This window comes from Dermacentor variabilis, chromosome 1 (assembly GCF_050947875.1).
Source record: "Dermacentor variabilis isolate Ectoservices chromosome 1, ASM5094787v1, whole genome shotgun sequence".
NCBI lineage: Eukaryota > Metazoa > Arthropoda > Arachnida > Ixodida > Ixodidae > Dermacentor > Dermacentor variabilis.
Genome location: NC_134568.1, coordinates 134639346 through 134664615, shown reverse-complemented (window position 1 = coordinate 134664615; position 25270 = coordinate 134639346). Strand labels below are relative to the sequence as shown.

The following is a 25270-nucleotide window of genomic DNA, read 5'->3' as shown; positions in this document are numbered from 1 at the left end:
CGCGGTGACGATGAGGAGCACGAGCCGCATGATGCCGGGGAGTTGCCAAATCCTAGCTTTGGAGAAGCCGTCGCGGCCCTGGACCGCCTCCGCAGGCACGTCACACCTCACAGCGACGCTGACAGCAATGCGGCCTTCCAGGCTATTGAGAAACGTGTGGTGATTTCTAGCGAGCGAAAGAAACAGCAAGTAACCATTCTAGACTTTTGTTAAGTTCTAAATGCACTCTGTGGAAATAAATTGTCTATAGTTGAAGCTGCACTTTTTTCATTCATTTTCGGAGCTTTCCTCACTGTTGTGTTTTCCCGGCTGTTATGTTTTTTTTCCTCGGTCCGGTGAAAAACGTATGAACGGGGTTCCACTGTACTGCCTAGTTCCTTACAGTAGTCTAGCAGCACTCAGAACGCGTCCACAAATTGGAAAATTGCACTAGAAAGCACGTCATGACTTTGAAACACTAAACAAAAGCAATATGTTAAAAATCCTGCCTCAGGAAGAAGACATCAGTAACAAACAACTTTGAGGCTGATTCCTACGTTAGGGGCCTCGACTTAAGCCATCGGCATTACCGTTGAGACTCCCCTTTTTGTAACGCACCTCAAAGTATTATTGTTGCAAAGCGAGGCTCCAGCGCAGGAGGCGGCCATTTTTGGAAAAGATGGTCTGCAGCCATTGGAGAGGGCAGTGATCCGTCTCGAAGCATGCGAAGTGGAGACCGCAGCGAGCGACCGTACACCAGCTCAGCTGGCGAAAACCCCGTAGCCGCATGCGGCGCGGTCCTTAATGCAAACATCACCCCAGGCAGACACAGCTCCCAGTCAGTTCGTTGTTCAAAACACAATGCTCTCAACACGCGCTTCATGACGGAGTGGAGCTTCTCAACGGAATTCGACTGTGGGTGGTACACTGAGCTGTGTAACAGCTTTACCCTGCACCTTTCGAGAAATGCTGTTGTCAAAGCGCTAGTAAACACTGTGACCTGATCTGACTGGATTTCCGCAGGAAAACCAACTCGCGCAAATATGGACAGTAGTGCATTGACTATCTCAACTGAGCTGAGTTCTTTAAGCGGCACTGCTTCAGGGAACTTTGTCGCTGGGCAGATCACAGTCAAAATGTGTCTGTACCCTGTGGTTGTTACCGGCAGAGGTCCCACTGTATCAACAACGAGCCGTCTAAAAGGCTCCGTAATGATAGGTACCAACTTCAATGGCGCCCTCGATTTGTCTCCTGGTTTGCCCACCCGCATGTCCTCACAAAGTGTTCTGCGTCACGAAAACACCCTAGCCAATAGTACTCTTGCAAGAGACGGTCCTTAGCCTTCTTAACTCCTAGGTGTCCGGACCACGAACCTCCATGCGACAAGTGCAACAGATCCTGACGGTAGCACTGAGGCACGATCAGCTGATCGAACTCCACTCCCCTGCGGTCTAGATACTTCCGGTACAGGACCCCACTTCCTTCCAAAAAACGAGCATTTTTCTTGGCGATACCTTCCTTAACATTGCAGCGCATGTTTTCTAGGCTGCCATCCTTTTTTTGCTCGGCTATCAAAGCCGACTGGCTGACATTTAGCAAACTATTAAGTCCATCTGACGTAGGCGCGATGAGCAAATCTGCAGATAGCCCTTCTAACTTTCCCGTGTCGGGCATTTCCTCTCCAGTATCTGGTGTCTTCAATGCTACAGGCTCAATTTTATTCAGTTCGGACATGCTCTGAATATCAGCTTGCTGCACCTCCGACCCTTTCTCATTGTTTGACATCGTCGGCCTCGCAACTACCGCCTTTGCAGCGAGCTCCCGAACTCTCGATCTGGTTAAGGCCTGAACGCTAGCCTCACCAAACAAAAGCCCCTTCTCGCACAGGAGGTGATCGGACCTGTTCGAAAATAGGTACGGGTACTGGGGGGGCAGCATAGATGACACTGCGGCCTCCGTCTCAAGTGCTCCGGAAGGTCCTTTAATAAGCACTTTTGCTATGGGCAGACACACGCTATGAGCTTCCACGGCTTGCTTGATCCATGCGCACTCGCCCGTGAACATATCAGGTTCTACGTAAGAGGGGTGAACTACATCCATTGTAGCTGCGGAATCACGAAGCACTCGGCACTCTTTCCCGTTCACGAGGAGGTCTCGCATGTAAGGCTCGAGAAGCTTCATGTTCTCATCAGTGCTGCATAATGACAAAAACACGACTTTTGTTTTTGTTTCTGGACACTGCGCCGAAAAGTGACCCGGCTTCTGGCACGTATAACAAACGTGCGCTTGCCTCGTCTCGAACCGCTTTCTGCGTTCGGCTTCGGCTGCTGCCGTCTCCTTACGTTCGGTCAGACTGCTTTCACTCGCATCCGCACTACGTGTCTCCCCCCTTGCTTTCAGGGGCGTGAATTTCGGCCTCTCAAACTTGGTGCCAAATTCACCCTTTTGACCGTCCTTAGCTCCGCGAGCCCGACGCGTCACAAACTCCTCGGCTAGCTCGGCGGCTTTAGCCACCGTACTAACGTCTGGTCTATCCAAGACCCAGTACCGCACATTCTCAGGTAACCGACTATAAAACTGTTCCAGCCCGAAACACTGCAGAACTTTCTCGTGGTCACCAAACGCTTTCTCTTCTTTGAGCCACTCCTGCATGTTTGACATAAGCCTGTAGGCAAACTCTGTATATGACTCACTTCTGCCTTTCTCATTTTCCCGAAACTTCCGACGGAACGCCTCCGCTGACAGCCTGTACTTTTTTAGCACACTCGATTTCACTTGGTCAAAATCCTCTGCCTCCTCTCTCTTCAAGCGAGCGACTATGTCGGCCGCCTCGCCGGGTAACAAAGTGAGCAAGCGCTGTGGCCACGTTTCCCGAGAAAACCCCTGCTTCTCGCACGTTCGCTCAAAGTTAACCAGGAACAAACCAATGTCCTCTCCAAGCTTAAATGGCCGCATCAGGTCAGTCATTTTAAACGATACTCGTTCTCCTGCACCATGTGCCTCACTTCCATTACGAGCGCGTTCCATCTCTACCTCGAGACGCTTCATTTCCAAAAGGTGTTGACGGTTGCGCTCCTCTTTCGCTTGTTGCTCTCTCTCTTTCTCTTTCTGCTCTTTACATTCGCGCTCCTGTCTTTTTGCCGTCTCCCTCTCCTCAATGGTCTCAAGGCATTCCGACAGCTCGTCATCCTCAGCTTCCAACTCAAGAATAGCCCTTAGCAGTTCTGGTTTTCTGAGTTTGTTTGAGACATCCAGACCCAACTCTCTTGCAAGCTCCAGCAATTTTGGTTTGCGCAACGACTTCCAATCCATGGCTGCTCTGAATGCTGCTTTCTCTACTGCCTACTATTGTCTTGCCGCAAACTAACCCGGCAGCAACGACAACCACAATTACCAGCTCTGTTTCTGACACTAACAAAAGCCTGGCAAAACTCAGAAGAAGAAAGTCCCACACTCGCCAAACCTCGCAGCCAAGAATTCAGCGTAGTCGTTCTGCTGCAGGCAACCAGTCATCACACAGGGCTCGTTGCACTGCTCCCGGATGGTCGTTGTGCTGCTCAGCATACAGTCGACCGCATATCTTCGCTGCTGGCTTCCATTGTCACGATCTCACCGCTGGCAGCCAGTTGTTGCAAATGGGTCGCAAGCCCCAAGGGTAGCGTTGGCCTGGGGCACAGCTGGAAGCATCCGAAGGTCCTGGCAAAGGATGAGTCGACTGCTAAAAGAACAACTTGTTTATTATAGCATCGCAAAAGAGCGGCCGGTCATGTCGATCGAAGTGGAGAGACGGGAGACCACGTTACTCGACGAAAGAAATCGAAGCCTCTCTTGGCGTCTGGGGGCAGCTGCTTTTATACTCTCGGAGTCGAGGGCAAGAAGGAACGGCTCGGGATGAGGCGCACGTGACGGCGGCGCACGGACATGTTGAGACTAGAAGTGGCGCCGGTCGGACCTCCTCGTTTCACAGTTGGGGAGCTCCTCTCCCCGGCTGCCGCACTTTGACAAGCGTGGGCACTAACATGTACACACACACACACGAAGACACGTGGCATTGAAACATGCCTGGACACGCTTGGCAGGAAGCGTTGCGGCAGCGCTGAACGGGCCAAAATGTCCACCGCTTTGAACGAAGCCCCAGCGTCCGTTGCATCCGCGCCGGCTATACCGCACGTCGGAGGCGAAACGTAACAGCGGCGAATGAAGACGGCAGCGGGTGTAAACATGAACTTCGCTTCGGCAAGCGATGCGCATGAAAGAGGGACAGATACAGCACTGTGAGGAGGAAGGTCAGTATCTGAAGCTACACAGATCCTGCTAAGATCCTGAACTTGAAAGTCGTTAGATGGCAAATCGCGCAGAACGGAGAACTTGAACCTCGGCACGTGCACAGTCAATGACGGCATGATGGCGCGACAGAAAATCCCAACCGAGAATGACATCGTGGGAGCAACAAGTTAGCACAAAGAAATCAATCGAATACAATATGTCTCGAATCAGCACCCTTACAGTGCACATAGCGACTGGCTGTACTTGTTGCGCACTGGCTGTTCTAAGCAATGGAACCGAAGGCTTCGTGGTCACTTTCCGCAATGCACGACAAAGCTTCTCACTATTCACGGATACAGCAGCACCTGTATCGACGAGCGCAAGGGATTTGATGCCATCAACGGACACTTCAATAATGTTAGCGAGGGAAAAACGAGGACTTTGATGTTCCGACGATGACGCAGTTCGTGCCTCAGGAACTGCGGAAATCAGTTTTCCGCCTCAGTAGTACTGGCACTGGGTCTACGACGCATGGGTGAGAGTGAGCGCCGACGAGGGGAAGGCAAGCGACGAGTGCCGTAGAGCTGTGACTTTGGTGCCGGTATGTCGTCAGCAGCGTAGACTTCCGGTGGTGGTCGTGAAGGCATACGGAAAGGTCGGAAGTCGGAGCTGGGTCGTCGCGGGGTGCCCACGAAGGCCGGCAAGTGCCGGCGGCAGAAGCGCACTACATGACCCGGGGTACCGCAAGCATAGCATATTGGGCGGTCGTCAGCAGTGCGCCAAGGATTTGGACCCTGCTGCTATGCACTGAAAAAGGGATCCGCCGGCTGGCGAGGCGAAGGCGGAGGAGAGAACCCCTGTAGATGAGGTGCCCGTGCAACAGCTTCAGCATACGTCAGAGGTGCGGCCACGGGAGCCGGCTGACACGGAGGTGGAAGAGCTTTGGTCACTTGCTCTTGAATTATCTGTTGGAGCGCTGGAGCCAAACATTGAGAAGGCTTCTCCGTGGTCGGCGAAATCGAGAGCTGTCGTGCGACCTCCTTGCGCACAAATTCTTTTATTTGCGCCAGCAAAGTTGTGTGGTTGTCGCCAATAATTAATGCGGCTAACGAATCTTCCGTAGGCGGTGGGCGACGAGCTAAGATGCGTTGTTTCCGTAGCTCGTCAAAACATTGGCACAAATTGATAACTTCGGCCACGGTACGCGGATCCTTCGCTAACAACATCTGAAAAGCGTCCTCATCAATTCCTTTCATAATGTGTTTTATCTTGTCCTGTTCTGACATTGATGGATTCACGCGCTGACACAGGTCAATGGCATCTTTGATGTAACTTGTGAAAGTTTCACCGCGATGTTGCGCACGCCCCCGTAAGCGTTGTTCTGCGCGAAGCTTGCACACAGCGGGGCGCCCGAACACTTCTGCGAAACTTGTTTTGAATGTGCTCCATGTTGCGAAATCGTGTTCGTGGTTTCGGAACGAGAGGTTCGCGACGCCGGTTAAGTAAAACAGCACGTTGTGCAACTTGGTGACGTCTTCCCACTTGTTATGCTGGCTCACCCGTTCGTAAGATGACAACCAATCCTCCACGTCATGATCATCGGTGCTGCTAAAGATGGCAGGATCACGCTGGCGCAACGCGCCGGAAACGATGACCGCCGGAGGCTGTGGTGCATCTTCCTGGGTGGTTTTGTCAGGCATGGTCGCAGCAGTTGGTAGCGTCGGGCTTCGGAGTTCCAGTTTCCGAGGTCTACCTCGCAGCTCCACCAAATGAAAGAGGGTTTATTGCAGCTCGTACGCGAGATCGCAAGTGGCTCTTGATCGCGAGTCCTAGCTGTTCGCATCAGCAGCCCAAGCTTGGGTCTCGCGCCGCAGCGGTGGCAGTCCGCACAGCGCCACATGCATGTTACCCACTACATAACCAATAAACGAGATACCAAAACCAAAACGGGTAGCTAATTCATGTGACAGCATAATGAGTTGATGACGTCGGATTCTACACTACCATAATGTAAAGACGCAGAACACGTGCTAAACACGCAATACACTTGGCGTTAATACCGAAGAAGCGAAGCTGATGATGTCTCCTGATGACACAGGGAGCTTTTACAGTTTTTGAACTAGACAGTGGTGATTTAAGCGACGATTTCAACCGCAGTGGCGGTGTAGTCTCTGACATCACATACACAGGGTGGCCAGTGGAAAGTCATGAGTTGGGAACGCAACCAATCTTTAAGAATCATTTTCAGGAAAACTAAATGACTTGCAGTTTGGCACAGATAATCAGAGTGCAAAAGAGAACATATACTCAAAATTTTATTAAGATCAGTGGACATCGAAAAATTGCTGTAGTTGCCCTTTAATTACTGTGTACACAGGAAGCTTTGACTGCAGCAAGCCACCCTATTACATTGTCCCATCGGGCTATACAGTTAGAGATTATGCACGTGTCTGCAAGCGGCTTTAAGTGTTAGCTTATCAGTGTCGGTTTCTCGCCCATCTCTAGTGCACGAATGGAAAATCCTTGAACAGTGTGCCCAGGTCCTGACTGGGACTCCTAGAGTGCAGTTTGGCCAATTGTGGCCTCTGCACTTAAGCGTGAAACCAAGAAAAAAATGCATAAGGGAGTTTTCGAGCTCCTGGTAGAATAAAATGCAATACATTTTTTTGTGAAGCCGTTTGCAGTAGTACCCTCCTGATAAAAAAAATGGTCATTTGTTGTACTGCCTGCATAAAAGTGTGTTAGTGAACATAAAAATAGCAGTCAAGTATAATTACAGGGAATTTCGATTTCGGTAAGGACAATAAAAGATTGGGTATTGACCAAACATGTGCTGTTCACTTGTAGTGTGCAGTATCTCTGACATGCACCAGTGGAGCTCACAAGTGTTTGGGATTAATCACTGTCTGCGTATTTAATTAAATCTTGTCTTGAACATGGTAGAATGGTGCTGTAATGACCTATACAATGTCCTTAGTGTGCCTTAAAGGGCCACATATGACTATGTGGCCCCTCACCAGGCCACATAGCAAATTTCGGTTATACGTTGGAAGTTGTTACGTTGGAAGTTGTTAGAATTTTTCAAATTGGTTTATTAATAGCCGAGATATAACTATTTCAGTGCTGCGAACCCATGATTTCAGGAAGCAAACACCACTTCCAAGAGAGACACTTCCAAGAGAGACACTTCCAAGAGAGACACTTACCCCGTCTAGCCTCCGTAAGCGAAATTCCTTCCCTGTGTTCCCCCATACCGGAGCTCGAGGATTGCGTGACGCATACATCACAGGCCCCACCTTCATTTTATTTTCCCTTGCTTTTTTGCTGCGTGGCGCACTTCCGTTCAAGGTGTTGCACGCGAGCTGTCTCGTTTCGCGCAGTGTATGGTTGTGCGCGCTATGCACAAGAACACCTGACTAGCGGTATAAGTCAGTGCTATGCAAATACTGATGCAGACACAAGCAGATCACAGAGCATGATCGCGCCTTGGAACATGGTGGAACATGACATAGTTTCATTCTCTGCACGCTCAACTGGAATAAGCAGACGAAACGGAAGTACATCTCTCTTGCTGCAGTGTGAAGTAAAACAAAAACATGCAGACATTCGGTTTCTGTGTTGGAAACTACACAGGGGAGAAGCCAAGAGGGCTCTCCTGCTCCGTGCATGAAACGGGGTGAGGAGGAGAGCATTCAGGTACCCTGCAGCAAAATATGGCGAAAGGGCTCGTCGCGGCACCCCGTGGTAACCTATGCTACGCAGCACACTGCTGACATCTCGGAGGCCACACGCAGCAGATGCAGCTCTGCGCAATTGTGTGTAGACCAGCAGTGTAAAGATGAAATTATTTTTTGTTTTTGAGATCACAGACATATATATTTTACATTTGTTTAACTTATAGTTAGCAATTGTGTATTACTGAGGATGCTCTCGCAATCCCGAAATATTGTTGGTAGGTCAAGCTGCTTTCGATGATGCTGTATGACAACATTGTGGAAGCAAGGGAAAGTGATCTTTTGCGGTTTTTGATGCAAGGTTGTCAATTCCCTGCCGCATGCAGTGCAGTGATGTCATGTAGACTCATCTAAGCGCCACACCACCAACTTGGCACCCCAAGATTTTTTGGGAAAAAAATTTTCAGCGGAGAAGTAACTGCATTCAGTGCCCCAAAGCCTCGCACACATGCATTGGTGAATTTTTACGCACTGTGTGCTTCCGCATGCTACTACCAGATGGGGAGAGCTGTGCGTTAACCTCTGATGCAATGGTATATTTGGGGATCCGGGATATGCACAAGTCTTTGGCTTTGCCGGCACCATTTTGACCAAAAGGTTCGGTCCCGCGCAAGGGCTGCACCTCGTCAAAATTGCGAGAAAATAATGTGGCTCTTGCGAAAGTCTGTATGGTATTTGGTTCACATGTTCACAGCAGCCTGTGTGACAGATTGACAACGTTTTCTTTCCATGTTCAAGAGGTGTTTGAGGGTCCCTTTAAGGGCAGACTGGGTGGGCTAGTTGGTATGGCGTTATTTACACAGTAGCGCAGAAGCACATGGACAATGAAAAAAAAAGACGGGACATAGCACTTATTAACAACTGAGTGTTTATTGCAAGAGAGCAGGTATATATATTACCTCACAAAAGAAAGTAGAAGGAAGACTCATCAACACATCAACCCAGCAAGATCAAGTGACACAGGCGGATAACGCGAGAAAACAACATTTCTTTCTCCTATAAGGAGAAAGAAATAGAGATTGTGTTAGTTGCCTGTCAGTCTCTTTATCAGAAAAAGAAATGTTGTTTTTATCGCGTTATCCGCCTGTGTCAGTTGATCTTGCTGGGTTGATTTGTTCATGTCTTCCTTCTCCCTTCCTTTTGTGCGGTGATATATATATATCTGTTCTTGTGCAATAAATACTCAGTTGTTAGTTAACCCTGTGTCCCGTCTTTTTCTTTCGTCGTCCTTGTGCTTCTGCACCACTGTGTAAATAATGCCCTTTAATGGCATTAGATGGACCAACAGTACTGCACATGGTAATGTTAAAAATTTGGTAAGATGTTTTCAGTTAAAACGGTAGTGAAGCCACCACCTTTTAGAAAATCTACTTCGACTTCAATCATAAATTTATTTCATATGTCTCCTAAAGGGCACTTTTGAAGGCCCTTCAGATGTACTATACTATCAAGAAGTTAGAATAATTTTTTTCTATATAAGAAAAATTTACCCAAATATGCCTGCTATGCCAACAATCTTAACAACTGGAGTGCATGAATGGAAAATGATTTTGCACTAGTGCAGTCAAATAAGCAAGTTGTCTCACAAACTGGGATATTTTCTATTTTATTATCGTGCAGTGTGTTATAGCTGAGACTTAAAAAACAAAGATCGGCAGTTTTGGAGTCTCATTCCAAATAAACCATCATAGCATCAGAAATTGTTTTCAGTTACCATAGCTTATTGCACATCCTAATGTGTAGGAATGAGCGTAAAAAGTTTAATTGAAAAGTTTGTTCATATTGAAATGATCAATGTTCGTCACAAAAAATTCCAGAAAAGTAAATTTTAGAAGATCAAAAAGAAAATATTTTTGAAACATCTGACTGAAATGTTTGCTGGTACTTTAAAAATTGCCTGCAACTTTTGAGCAAAACAAGGCGGGGATATAATGTTTATGCTAGTTTTTCAAATGTATGAGGTGGTTAAAATGTCATAAATAGAAAATAATTTTTGTTTAAATGAAAGCATTTCCAAAGGTGGTAGCATACTTTAAAGGAAATCATTTCGGTATATATTACTCGCTAGAAAGCTTATGTAGCAATATTACAGTGCTCTATACTCAAGTGTTTCTTAGCCGCGTGTGAGTGCTATGTATGTTATGCATTCTCAGTAGCTTCGGTGAGCAGACTCGTACTGTTGGATTTTGCTTGCATCTGATGGGAAGTGTACACAGCCAGCCCTTCCTTTTGCTGTTCAGTCACGTATGTGTTAATGTGCCATATATGTATGCATTGTATGCGCATAATAACATTTATGTTTCAATTACAGGCAACTACTGAATGGTTTCGCATCTATAAGATTCCCGATGGCAAACCAGAGAACCAATTTGCATTTAATGGCGAAGCTAAGAACAAGGTACAGTGCTTGTTTTTTTGTGCTCCCATTTTAATGCAACAGCACTAAGGGCCCCGTGTTGTAGAAAACCCGGCATTGGCATCCAGCGTTGATCATCGTTTCGGCAAAAATAATTCCCAACCAAGCAGGCCTTCTGCGTAGCGCAAGGAAGTTACTGAACTATTTGAATTTCTCAAAGCAAAATATGTCAGAAAAATCGTAAAGTACGACTTACACACAACTTACAGACATGATAGCGTCAGACTGTAATTTGAATATTCAAGAAAACATAATTCTCTTATGCAGAAACTCAAGCACAAACCCCTTTTCCAGCATTTCTACCATACATAGACCGGCCATGGCATCCGAGATTTGCACACACTGCCATGCGTAAATCTCGGAGGTCATGGAGCGGCGCGCCCGGTTCCATGCAACACCCCCAGATGGCGCTCGCCTCTACTGCATTGTGGCCCACTCAAGAGGCCGCGTTTCTACCAGAAAGCTTGCCTTCGTGCATAGTGTTCAGCGCCAGCGTTTCCCTGTAAGCATTACGGTTACATAAGCTGCAGTTGCCAGGAAGCATGAGAAACACGAGGGGATCTTTGAATGCTATCGCTTTCCACTCTTAAAGGCGAAGCTTAAGCGTCCTCCAAATTTTGAACGCCCATGCCTGACAGATCAGTGCAGAGATTAGTATTATGAATATTTAATGACAGAGTTTGTTGTGCAATAGCTGTAGCTCTTATCTGTATGTTCTAGAGTGCGAGACAGTGTAGCAAGGCAAGGACAGATAGCAAGAAAAAAACAAGCGTTCCTCTGCTTTTCGTTTTGCTGCAGTGTCTCTCACTTCAGATGCCACGCAACACCATCTAGCCCAATGTCACACACTGCTGCTTATGTGTGCAGTTTTCCCAATTAACTTGGCTGCTATCAGTTATGGCTCCTCTCACTTTTCTAATCCATCTATGCTGGAACGGCTGCCATGTTGGCAGCCCTTGACAATCTTGAAACTTCTTGGGTAAGGACTTGTGGCACTGCAGTGTGGCTAGAATGGATGGCCATTAACAGGTTCAACATACTTGACAAATCTTAAAGCATGACTGCCACTGCACACTATCTGCTTTCCTAATTAAGGGGAAACATGGACATTGTAAACAGTAGAGCACTGTGAGGTTCACGCGGAAGACTATGGCCAAATTCACACTTCACATAAGCTTTGCGATTCCTTTGTCTAGTATGTTTGCAGTTTTCCCAATTAACTTGGCTGCTATCAGTTATGGCTCCTCTCACTTTTCTAAGACTGCTGGTTTGTTTGGTCTGGCTACTTAGTGAGCTCTCTTATGTTTTTAATTTTTCCCAATTTGGACTGTAATGGTCATCACAATGGATGTGGCAGCAGTTTCTTCTGCAACCAAATACCTACACCTTTAGAGCACAGCTCTTAGGCGCCCATTCCTGCGGCGAGCAGCGGTGTAACTGAGCGTACGAGCACAGCAAAAGATGAGAGTGTATGCGGAGCGGGAGATCAAAGCCGCGAATGGCAGAGGCCAATGAGAGCAGCCCCTTCAGTGACGTGCACGCGGGAAACTGGTGTCATATGAACCTGCTTGATGCGCTCTCATATCTAGTCTTAGCCGGACCGCTCGTTCCGTACTATCGTCTGCTCGTGTCAGCTGTCGCTCGCGCTTGTTTGGTTTGCTTGGTTTGGTCTCATTCGTGCTTGTTTCGATTGTCACGGTTTGCGATTGTTTTAGAGCGCAGCTCTTAGGCGCCTGTTCCAGCAGCGGTGGCGTAACTGATTAAACGGAGAGGAGGGTGCGGCGATGATGGCTACGAGGTGGCGCCAGAGTGGCGCACATTGTCTGGTAGATTTGTCTACTACTTTTGATGTGTCGACATGGGCTCACAACTACTTGTGAGGGTCAGCCGATGATTGCAGCTCAGTATCGCGTGCGCGAGAGAGGAAGGCTGGGCGGAAATGGTGTTGTCTTTCATCGCGTGCGAGGCACTGTGGGAGGCCATGGAGAGAAGGGTTCTACTCCGGCGGCTGCTGCTTATGGCGTGGCTGCGCAGCCGCCGTACCTTGAAAGCGATCTGCGATGTGGGCAAAGTACATACCTGTGCGGGCCTCATCTTCAAAGTAATCTGTGATGTCGACAAAGTGCGCCTAGTGCTGGTAGCTTCATATGCGTTCTGTTTTCAACGTTCGCGTTGAAGCGAGAGACAGCATTAAGGTCAATTCACTCCCTGCTGCTGCCATGCTTCCTCACTCTAACGTTCTGATAGTGACTTTCCATGGTCATCGAGCGAGATAAAACTACTATCCTTGCTTCGCATAGCTGTCTACTAATTTGCTATATGATGCTTCAAAAGGCGAAGATGCGGTTTGTTTTCTTACTTTGGATGTTCGTCACTCACTCTTTGCAATAACGTTGTTAAACATTGCGACCAAAGTTTCGGAAGTGAGGTGTTTCGGATATTACAGATTTCGGATAAAACGGACATTCTTTGTCTGATTATCCGGGTCCGTTGTAACGAGAGTCGACTATATATATATATATATATTTAAAAAAGATTGTTGCACTCAATATTTTATGCAATACATGAAAGTAATGCAAAATGAATCCGCTTTTCAGGCATACAATGTTTATCAATGAAATTTATGTCATAATAAAAATATAATTTGCCCAAAACAAGATGGTAGAATAAAATTGGAATAAAATCTGTAAGATATGCTTGTATCTAAAAAGAAAAGGATGCTAAATTTATTTTCATATACAAGCTGTTTCTCTATTTAATAGCAGCTATCTGCAATGAAATAAATTTTTCATGAGAACTACTTGTGCTACAAAAGTTTAACCGGAAGCCATACTGTTGGGCATGCCATGTAGCAAAGCAGTTCCTCGATGTGAAACATAGAAGAATGTTACAAGGCTTGCAATAAACGCTTGTTTTGTGCTCTGTTTTGCTCTTGTAAGATTTCTTGCAGTTCTCGTATGTCTCCATCTTAGCTGGCTAGTGCTGAATGACTTCAGTGGGTTTTAAAGTTTAAAGGCAATAGGCGCGATGACATTGTTTGTGGCTGCTTGCCGGTTTCCACAGAAGCACCAAACGTCCATCACGGACTGGATGGAATCAAGCAAAAAACATTTTTCTATTAAGTTCAGCTAAATAAATGCTTTTTATGTCATTTTTCCCATGCTTTATGTCTACTTGATTTACTGTTTTGAAGTAAGATATTTATATGCACCTTGTCATGTTGTCAATTATTTTTCTCATAAGACGAACAAATTTTCAGGGTCCCTTCGAGTTCGTCGTAGAAGGAATCTACTGTACTTGATTTGAAAACGTATTTACAGCCACCGTGCATCACGCTAGCCATTCAATGTGTGTCCCTTTTTTCAATGTTACAGCTCATATTGAATTTGGCTGCAGTTTTTACGTAAAACTCATGGACTGTTAGATACATATATGGGTTTAGAGCTAAGGACTGCCAATGCTATAAAAGATAGCATTTCTTGTGGACACCAAGAGCCATAGCTTAGCTCTTGAAGTTAGAGCTTGGTCATGATCCAGGTCATGTCTGGTTATAATACCTCGTGAATTTTCACTGAGTGTTGGCACAATTTTCAATGCACGAGTTGCAAGCAGAGTTTTAATACCTGGAGGAAACATTGCGGCTCATCAAACACCATGTGATTTGAGCTGGTGCTGCTGTGGAATAGTAATTTTGGCGCATAAGTGATAGTCAAGTGCATGTCTTCTTTACACAAAATTTGCTAATTGTGCAGGAGTTTGCAGAGAAAATCATTGCAGAGACTCACGATTTCTGGAAGGCACTGATGAAACGTTCCGACACTTCCCCATTGAACTGGTAAGTATGCTGCTTGCAATGAAATTTTGTTCCTCTTGCGGTACTGGTAAAATGAACCATGGCTTCTTGCATACAGCTTAAGGCAGCTTTACAAGGAATAGCAAAAGCTATTACAGTTACCAGCACATGACAGATAATGCAAAGTAAATCAGGCAGGATGTGGCTTGCTACTTGTGATCAAATTTGCCTTACTATTTTTCTGATGTTGTTTCAGTAGCTCTACTGTCCAGACTGGATCTCCACACCATATTAGTGATGACGAAGCTTCTTCCATAGTCAATTCTACGCCAGAGCTTGGTCCTGATGCTGGCAGGGATCCTATTGGTAGGTGGAACTTTGTATCTAGCTGCATGAAAGTAAGCCATGAAAACGGAAGTCATACACTAACTTTTCATATCATATAGGCAATTCTATTGCAAATGGCTTCAAGGTACCCCAGTTCATTGAAGTCTTGCTCAGTACAGCTGGAAATGCATGATTCACTTGAATTCTACTACATGAAACTTGCAGGACACAGAAATCATTTTTATAGTGGAACTTTGTAATTGTAAAATAAACAAAAAAAGAATGATGGCAGAGTGAACTTTCTGAAAGCACATACTATTTCCACTTATCAGCATTGACTTTCTTTTTTGAATACCGTATTTACTCGCATGATGATCGCACTTTTTTGTAAAAAAAAAAATTGACGAAAATTCAGGGGTGCGATCATTACACGGGTTAAATTTCCCACAAAAAGAAACACTTTCTTTTTTCATCTGGCATTTGCTGCGGGATGACAAGCAGGCGGCTGCCGCTGTCAGTGCGGGACACCAAAACAAATATGGCGGCCGGCGGAGCAAGCCGAACGCGCCGAACGCGATTATTTTTCTTGCGAGTACATTGCGTGCATTGAAACAGTTTCTTCCGTATCAGTAATGAATAATATTGTTAATATTGGCAAGTTTGCGGCAATAACATAGCCATGTCCACTTTGAGGGGACAGAAACAGAGATGGGTGCGCTTAGCTGCCAGTGACATATAAACACATGGCAGGCATGCTGCGGAAACGGCGGCATTTGTCTTTACTGCTATCCTTATACGGCACGCTTCCGCTAAGTGTGGGCGAATAGCTTAGCTGCGTTACAAGCGTCGGCATATAAATAGGGCACACTTCTAATGTATCAGTGTAAACGTGGCCACTATCATATAGGCGCCCTTTATGTTGTTGACCATAACCATAAGAAAGCCTACAAATAATTAAGCCAAGGCAAGTTTAGTTGTAGCTTTTTTTTTCATGGAAGTGCGGAAAGTGATGAAAGGAATGAAATGGAGCATGTGCTTAAGAATGTTTGGTGCGTGCAGACCCTTTGGTATGTCTTGAAGAGTCGTTTGCGTAACTTTCGACAGATGGTGAGTGCGATCATCATTAGCTAGACTTGGCACACGACATATCGCTGCGACAAGCTCAGGATGCGATCATTACACGGGAAGGAAAAAAAATCTAATTTTGATGACAAAATTCAGGGGTGCGATCATTATGCAAGTAAATACTGTAGTAGTACTACAACAGTTTTCTTGTACCTTGTGAACTATACAGGGTGTTCCAGTTAACTTTAGCCAAGCCTTAAAAATATGACAAAGCACTCTTGAGAGCACACCTCTAAATTAATGCTGGCTATTGTATGCATGCAACAAGTCACACCGTTTGTACACGCAAGCGTATCTGGCCAGCTAGTGTTGTCAGTGAATGTTTGTTCAAAGCCGTGAAGGAAGCGGAGCAGGAAGGTGCCTCGAGGTGAATAGAATTGCGCACCAGGGCAAGTACAAAGGTGCGCGCGGAGCGCGTGGCAAAGCAGTGCCACCTAGGCGAAGGTCTAGGTGACATTGAGCAAAGGGGAAGGAGAAACAAAGCAAAGCGTCCACAGAGGAGGAAGGTAGGTGGAGGCACGCTGGGTTGACCTCCTGTGGCAGTTGCTGCAAGTTTTGCTTGCGATACAGACGTGCCGGGTTCGTCTCGTGATAACATAGTCCTCACACACCCGCCGTGGTTGCTCAGTGGCTATGGTGTTGGGCTGCTGAGCACGAGGTCGCGGGATCGAATCCCGGCCACGGCGGCCGCATTTCGATGGGGGCAAAATGCGAAAACACCCGTGTGCTTAGATTTAGGTGCACGTTAAAGAACCCCAGGTGGTCAAAATTTCCGGAGTCCTCCACTACGGCGTACCTCATAATCAGAAAGTGGTTTTGGCACGTAAAACCCCAAATATTATTATTATAGTCCTCACACGCCGTATGCTGTGTGTGTGAGTGAAAGCTTGCAATATGATGAGCCGGTGATGACAGCTCAATCTCGCATGTGCAAGGGAGGAAAGCGGGGGGAAGTGTGCCGTCTTCCCAAGCGGGGAGGTTCTACTCCAGCGACTGCTGCGTATGGCACGGTCGCACGAGCCCAGTCTTGAATACGATCTGCGATGAGGACAGTGTAGATGTCTAGGTGCACTGAGGGCCGATAGCATCATGTGCGCTATAGCACCCATATGCTTGCGCGTCACCCGCGTTCACAAAGTGAAATGTCAGTAACTTTTTGCTTCCTGCTTAATTGCATAATTAGTGAAGATTAATGAACCAGCTTTACAAGTATTAATTTATCAAAACTTCCAGTGAGAAGCTTGTAGATTGTTCTACGAACTAGGAAACATACAATTCAGCAGCTTTTAAGCTCCAGCTTGTTACGTACTCATTTTATCTGCGTTTTGAAGAAAGTCTGCAAAGCATGAAAAAATACAAAAGCATGACCTGACTGTTTGTACACCCCGATTGCAACGCTCTCGAATGTGCCACAGCTTAAAAAGTGACAGCAGTGACAGGGCAGTCTGTTTATCGCTATCATGAACCGCAGCGTGGTAAGCAGGTATTACTCACATAAGTTGTGCAGCCAACACCTGCATTGCTGCTCTATCACGTTTTAAGCGTCGGGTCACAACACTAAGTGCCCTGTTTGTTCATGCATGGCACGTTCGAGAGCACTGCATTTGCGGTGTGCAAATGGGCATGCCACTTTTTTCTTTATTTGCCCATATGTGTTTATTTCACAGGCTATCCTTAGAACACAGAAAGAAAATATAATTACGTAACCAAATAGGGAGTTGGATGCTGCTGAATTAGATGTTTCAGAGAACACAGTGATGCGATTGCTAAGCCAAACTGCGCCAAGAGTTAAAACCTGCTACATTTGGACAAAAATTGCGTGATTTACGCTGACCCTGCGACAATATGTTGTTCTTGCAGTGTTTCGGTGAAAATATGGCAATATCCATCATTCAGTCTTCCACTAGTGCAGTGCTATTTTGTGTCGTCGTGAGACCATACGGGTGAGCTCTCTGGAGTTAAAAAAAGTCTCTGAAGGCCAGTATATGCTGAGCAGAGGACAATATTGGATGAGGCTGATGGTGAGGACTAGTAAACCAAATAAAGCCTTCGCTGCGTGTGAAAAGGTGCTGTACGGTAGTGAGCAAGTTAATTGCAATTGTCGCTGCTTGATGGAAGCAGTTTGCCACAGTTGTAAGTCTAATTACCATTCGCACTGCTGTTAAAAATACCGTTGCCCATCGCAACCATCTAGCTCAGCTACGAAGTTGGCGCCTGAACACCCCGCCTCGCAAATGGCGACACTAGCATCGAGATGCATGCCTGGCTATGGACTGCATCGTCATTTACGTCACAGAGCAAGAGCGACTGTGGAATGTTTGCTCGTGTACAAATACCTGGCGGCATGCAAAAGCGCACAAGCTTGCACGAAAGCTTCACATACTACCACCAATGCGCACGAATCTTCATTAAAGGACAGCACAAATTTGATTACAATCTCCTCGGATCAGGACAACCGCTTTGTGCAAGCCTATGGCCATGGACGCGTGTAGTGTATCAGCATGCTTTTATTTCAAGAAGAAATACATTTGTATTGTACACAAAATCCGTGTGACAATTTCACATTTGTTCAACACATGCAAATGATAATTGCTCGCAGCCATGTTGGGTGAACTTCCACGAAAATGCATATGAATGGTTCAAGGCTACGAGAGTGCAGCTGCGGCGTGATGTGCTCTCCAAACAAACAAGGGTGATTTGAGCACATCTATGGTTGACAACCTAGTCGCTGCGATAGTCTGATGCTAGCACATGGGTAGAAATCGAAGTGCCTTTCACTTTGCTTGCAAACAGCAGACGCCGCGCAGTATCTGTCTGCCTTGCATTGAATAGACTTTCGCTGTCTGGCACATGTAACTCACGGACAGGGCACTGTGTACAACGCAACATAAGGCTGGAATAAAAAGAAAGCCTGCAAAACCATGTCCTGATGTTCTTGTTTTTCTTCTTTAATAAACCTAGTTACAGCTAGGTGGTTGATAGGCGAGCTTTTTGAGTTACACTGTTACAATTTGCAACGATGCCCCATTGCAGGGCTTCGCTTACCATATATTGCCGATTATAAGTCTATCCCCAAATTTGCAACACCTTCTAGGCAAAAAAAAAAAAAAAAAGTTTACTCCAAACGCAGCTGCAGTCTGCGGCCCTAGCTCACCGATAAGTTTTTCAGAAGAGCAAGTCATGCAAAGAAACATTTATTTGTCCATGAGACATCGCTTATGACTCAACGTTGCTTGAGAAAAGGACGCAGTCGTGGTTATTGCCTTTGTGTGAGGCACTGCTGCTGCTCGCCGTCGAAAGCGGTGCCGGCAGTACTGAAATGCCGCACGTAGAAAACTCTACATGTTTCTTCTTTCGACATTTCTTACATTGGGATCGTTTTCCTTTTGAACAGAAGAAATGGTGGTAGCTTGTGCCTGTCGGCCATACAGCCCAACAGGACAGTGAAACAGTTATGTGTGTTGCCTGTTGTCAGCAGGCGAACCTGGCGCTCCCCTTTTCTGGACACGGTCCCCTCGCTAGACATGTCGAACCAGACAGAAGTCTGGTCGGCATTGCTGATTTGACCCAGCAGGAATGAATGTTTTGCACACAGGTCACTCACGTAGTGCAGAAACATGCACTGTTTTTCTTTGTTTGCTTCGAGCACCCTTTAGCATATGGTCGTGTGTCATCTTAGGCTCAGGCTGTTCCATTTCATGAAGTTCATGACGCATTTCTTGGACACTTTGAACTTTGAACGGTGGCCATGGAAGTCCGAATCTGCTAAGGAGTGTGTAACAACTCACCTGCCGAAGCAACTAGCCCCGAAAATGGATGGCGCTCTAGTGTCGCGCCTATCCCCAGCCGTCGCCAGCAGAAAAGCACGAAATGTGGGGGTGCTAAGCCACGACGAGTAGGAGGGCCGCGGCGGTGGGCGTTGAAGGTGTCGGGCGTGAGCCCGCCTGGAGCCGCCGCTGGTGCAGATCTTGGTGGTAGTAGCAAATACTCAAGTGAGAACCTTGAAGACTGAAGTGGAGAAGGGTTCCATGTGAACAGCAGTTGAACATGGGTCAGTCAGTCAGTCAGTCCTTACTTTGAACGCGGGGTGTACATATCCACAACAGTATGTGCTTTTGCTCCAATATCAGCGTAGCAAACACTCAGGCTTTTGCTTCTCTGGTCATGAACCCAATCTTGAACCGCCTCCTCAAGTGCAGGGTATTGTTCCAACTTCGTCCGCGAACGCAAAAGGAACGGCCTGTAGCAGTACATGAAAAGATCTTGCTTCTTTGTTTTCTCTGTTTCCTCATATACTTTTCCGACACATCGAACTTGCGCCCTGCTGCAACATTGTTTTCCTACTCTGTGTAGAGGATCACTTGCTGCTTGAAGCAGCGCTGTACTGTTGCCGGCGTGGCAGCGGCATCTTGGCGTCTGTTGGGCAGTGGCGTAAATCACACACACCACTGTTTGGAAGCGAAGCAAAATGCAGAAATGGCGAAAAGGCATGGAAAGAATGCAAAAACACGCGAAGACACTTGTGGGCGCATGCAGCATTGGTGCACGTGACGGGTCACATGGTTTAGTGCCCCACGAAGTGTTGCCAGCCCCGATGGCGCTGCCAGCTTTTCTGTGGGATGCCCACCGGTTGTCGACAAAGCGTTTCTCTCGTATGAAAACAAAAGTTTAAGGTGCATCATAAGATATATCCTGCTTTTTTAAACAGCCCACTTTCGCACCGTGTCTGATATCTATTGCGAAATTATGCGTGCACGGCGTGTGATACCACCCGCAGCACAATCGAAACTACTTTCAACCCCACAGATAAGTTGACTTTATGATTCCGCGTATAAGTCGACTCTGATTATAGGTTGACCCCCGAACATTTGAAGGTCATTTTATGAAAGACACATCGATTTACAATTGCCAATATATGGTAATTAACTTGATTAAAGCAGGTGTACAACTGGCTCTAAATCAATCAGTGGTGGAACAGCCACGCCAATTGCATCAAACTGCACCGAGAGTCACCTGCCATAGCTGCTTAGTGGCTATGGTGTTGGGCTGCTAAGCAGGAGATCGCGGGATTGAATCTTGGCCATAGCGACCGCATTTCGTTAGGGGCAAAATGCGAAAACACTCGTGTACTTAGAGTTAGGTGCACGTTGAAGAACCCCAGGTGGTCAAAATTTCCGGAGCCCTCCACTACGGCGTGCCTCATAATGAGAAAGTGGTTTTGACACATAAAACTCCATAATTAAATTTTTCTTTAACTGCGCTGAGTGTGGACCTTTGCACCATCATGTGCCAAAACGGCATTTTAGTGGAAAATTGTGCCAAGCCTATGCCAAAGCATGCATGAGAGCGAAACCCTCCTTCCGTTGATGCTTCGCAGCAAAACTGAAATCAAAGCCAACAGCATCCTATCATCATCATCATCGAAGGAGGCGGAGGCCCGTCGGAGTCATCCGGATCGTCATTCGCACATTTTTCTCTAACGGACGTACAATTAGATTCAGTGGGACGAACGGCTGGAGCAACTCGTGCTTTGCAATGAGGCACTCCACGGTGAAAAATACTGTGGCAGCGCTGCGATCAAAGAGGAATGGGCAGCATCAAGGTCGTGCCATTGGAAACTTCTCGCAATTCTGCTTGGCGGGGTCGTTCGTACTGCTTCGTGTGCTGCTATTTCTGATCAGACTGCTCAAATGGTGTTCCCAATTACATGTGACATCTATTTGTCTTAAGAATAATGTACCTTTGACAATAAATGCCTTTCTTTTTTTTAATGCCACGTGGTGATTGTGTGTGCATTGCGGCCACACTGCCATCTTTAATTCAGCTATTGTTGTAGTTGCCTTGGAGAACAAATATTTCGCTTGTTCTTCAAGCAGCGCGTCTCACATATGTATTCTTGCCTGGTGAGCCGCTAAGGCCAGTGGAGCCCTGGACTGAGGGCCCTGCCCACACATAATTCAATCCTCTTCAGGCAATAAACGTTTACTGCTTCTACTTGCCCATATAGTTTTCTATCAGTAGGTTTTGTGAAAGGCAGAAAAAAAATTAAACTATGCTTGTTGCTTGCCTTTTTAACAAATAAAACATATCTGCCCCATCCAGCATTCCCCTGTTCTCATATTTATGTGAAGTATATACTTACAGAAAAAAAAGAAGATTCAGCGCAAAATTCTATTCATGTTTGCATCTTCCTCGCATAACAGAATGCGGAGTAATTTGTACGGGGTCTTTTATTAGGTCGGACCTCAGGTGCCGAAAACACTCTTATTGAACTATTATGTAACTAATCTTTGGCCTGTAAGCCGTGCTCATTTCTTTTCAGTCCATGCTTTAAAAAAAAAGCTCACAAGGTAGCTTAATTAGTGGCTATAGTGTTGGGCTTATATATAAACCAGAGCTAATGGGTTCAATCTAGGCCATGGAAGTCGATGGGGGCGAAATGGGGAAAGAACTTGCATACTTATATTTAGGTGCATGTTAAAGAACCTTAGGTGGTGAAAACTTGCCGCGGGTGCCTCATAATCATGTATCATTGTTTTGCCATGTAAAACCCTAGAATTTGTTTATTTAAAGAAGAATGTAGCTGTGTCCTTCAGTTCTTTTCTAGGGGTGTAAACAAAATGAAATTATTCTCAAGTCTGATTTCCCAAAAAAAACAGGTTATATAAGGGTGTCTCATATTTCAACTATGAAGCGGGAAAACCTGGAATTCTCAGAGAATTTGTGCTTCTATCAGGGAAAATTAGCTGTAAATTTATTGAAAGGGAACGACAGTCGTGGTAATACTGGCTCGAGCAACAGAGAGGGATTGTAATGAATCGTCTTTGGTGCCGTGTCGTCGGCTGGGGAAGTTGCCAGTGTACAGTCGACGACCCACTTTCCGGACGCCCAATACTTGTACAGCTTCGTGGCACCACCACGTACCCCATAGAGTCAATGTATAAAAACGTCTGAAATTGCGGACGCAAGAACCCTTCGCTGTCCGATTTTCCAGACTTTTTGCTGTCTGCAGGTCCGAAATGGCATTAAGCCTGTTTCGCATGATGTGATTTTTATCGTTTGCGACGAAAATCGCAGTCGCAGTGCCAACCCCCCGATTTTCGGCTGCAACTAACTGGTTAGTCGCATAGCCGCACCGTCGCAGCGATCGCTGCGATTTTTCGTCGAAATTCCGCAGAGAGCTAGTTCACCAGTTTGTTTTGGGAAATGGCGTCTCGCTCAACAATTGCAATGTGCGGAGACGTGGATTACTGAATTCGGTACATACGCGAAGAGAGAATAAAATGCTTGTACAGCAGATTCCATTCTCCCATTTCTATGCATTTGTTGAAACGCTACGCAGCAAATGAAATGCATTTTCACGTTTGCTTTATACACCTTTATGAGCTGCCACGAGACGACATGGCCTTTTGGAGTCTTCATAATTTTCTTTTGTTCAATAGCATACAAAAATCGTGCGTACGGAGCAGCTTAAATAATTTCAACCTTGGTAAGGGCAAATGACAAGACGGCAAAGTACCTGAAGTTTCAACATTGTGTGGAACGCAGTATCATTCAGTTGCGTTTTCTTGTCGGTTTTCAAGTGTGAATTTTCCAATGCATCTGGAAAGGTTATCTTACCTCACTTACTTATTAAATTTGACAGAGCGAACGTGTAGGCTATCATTATGAATTTTCTACGATAGCATTAACTCCGTGGATTGAATAAACAGCGTTGTTAATTTGTTTTCGAATATTACTGCACGTTGAGTTGCACCTCTTCTTCTCTGGAGATTTCTTTTTTGCACAGAAACCAATAAAAATTGAATATGTTCCGGACTTTGTATCCTTACTGCACCTGTATTGACATTTGCTTTGAATGGTAATTTAAATTATGGGGTTTTACGTGCCAAAACCACTTTCCAATTATGAGGCACGCCGTAGTGGAGGACTCCGGAAATTTCGACCACCTGGGGTTCTTTAAAGGGACACTAAAGCGAAACAATAAATCAGTTTAGACTAATGAAGCGTTGTTTGAGAACCCTGCCGGCAGTCATTTCAAAAAAATAGTTTGATTATTAGATGAGAAAATCAAGGTCCAAGTATAATTATTTGAATTTCGCACCGAAACCCCAGCTCCGGTACGTCAGCGTGACGTCAGGGATTCCAAAGTATGTTTTCGCATTTGGGCCGCATTGGCTGAGTATAGGTTCCCGAAAATTGTCATGTTTATTATTTGGTTTCTTTAGAACACAATGTAGTCAATCTGTACCGCTATATACAATTAGTAGGCCCTAGAAGATGCCATCAAAATGCAAGACGTCACAGCCCCCAGGTGCGGGAACTCAAGTAGACGTCGCCACACGTATTTCGTTCTTGTGCTTTTTCTGGCTTACCAAACGTCTTATCATTGTAAGAGTGGTGTTTTTGGTGTTGTAGAACGGTAATTTACTGATGCAGAAGAAATCATTTTTCACTTTAGTGTCCCTTTAACGTGCACCTAAATCTAAATACACGGGTGTTTTCGCATTTCGCCTCCCATCGAAATGCGGCCGCCATGGCCGGGATTCGATCCCGCGACCTTGTGCTCAGCAGCCTAGCACCATAGCCACTGAGCAACCACAGTGTGTTTTGAATGGTAATTAACTCTACAGCTAGTAAATTAAGTAAATTATCACTTGCTATAGTGGCACAGTGACAATGTGCCCTCCTGCATTGTCATGTAAAACTCATGCAGCAATGCGAACAGCAGGCAAACAGCCTGTTTTTGTGGAGATGAAACAGTAGAAAACGACACGTTAAAGAAAAGTAAATCAAAACTGTGCACTGAAGTCAGCCAGTTGCATTTCTTCCTGTAAAACTTTGAATTTGTAAGTACAAGCAGTTCTTGCAAGTTCACAGCTGATCAAGTGTGCAGAAACATTCATGCCTTATATGTTTCTAATAACAGTTTCTAATAAGTTTGTTATAACATACATCAGTGTGTAAACCCATATAATGATATCCACTGTGATTACTACCTTTATAAGTAATGAAATACCATGCTACTTGCAAGAACGTATCACCGTGGGATTTTCAAAGAAATTTTTGCATTTCAACTCTACACAATGTGTGGTTTATTCAATGAAGGACCACAAACTGCTTTTTTGCAGTGACAAACTTATTCCAAGTTGTACCTACATACAGGCAAGGGAAAAAAAATCTGTAGACAACAAAATTGTTTTTCAATTTATTCATCTGCCACTGTGGCTATAGCAGTCTGCTGCTAACACAAGGTGAGGGGTTGAATTGCCAGCCATGGCAGTCGCATTTTGATGGGAGTCATAGGTAAAAAAAAGCTCTTCCACTTAGATTTAGTTCATCATCTTTATTCAACCATTAAACTTCCAAATACTATTGCGTAAGAGGGGGGGGGGGGCATGCTTATGCAAAATCTAACAACAATCGAAAGCAAAGGGAACAATTGTGAAACATTCATTGCACCAATATGTATTGTTCAGTAGCACTGCACAAATAAGCATGATCTCAATAAGCATGATCAAATAAGCATGAGCAAGTACTCTGTCAGGAATTTGGTTCTACAGATGTATAAATGTCAAGACGTAAATGCTCATACTACATTGTACACACAGCACAAAGAAAACATTTTTC

The 25270-nt window shown here is 45.7% G+C and overlaps 1 protein-coding gene across 1 annotated transcript in view; it reads left to right on the top strand.

Annotated features, from left to right (window-relative positions):
* Nurf-38 (Inorganic pyrophosphatase Nurf-38) overlaps positions 1-25270 on the top strand; it is a 95083-nt gene that overhangs the window by 57631 nt on the left and 12182 nt on the right. Inside the window, exons 8-10 of the mRNA XM_075695221.1 lie at positions 10291-10377; positions 14148-14230; positions 14445-14554. Of these exons, the coding sequence (XP_075551336.1) occupies positions 10291-10377; positions 14148-14230; positions 14445-14554 (280 nt within the window). The remainder of the gene's footprint in view (positions 1-10290; positions 10378-14147; positions 14231-14444; positions 14555-25270) is intronic.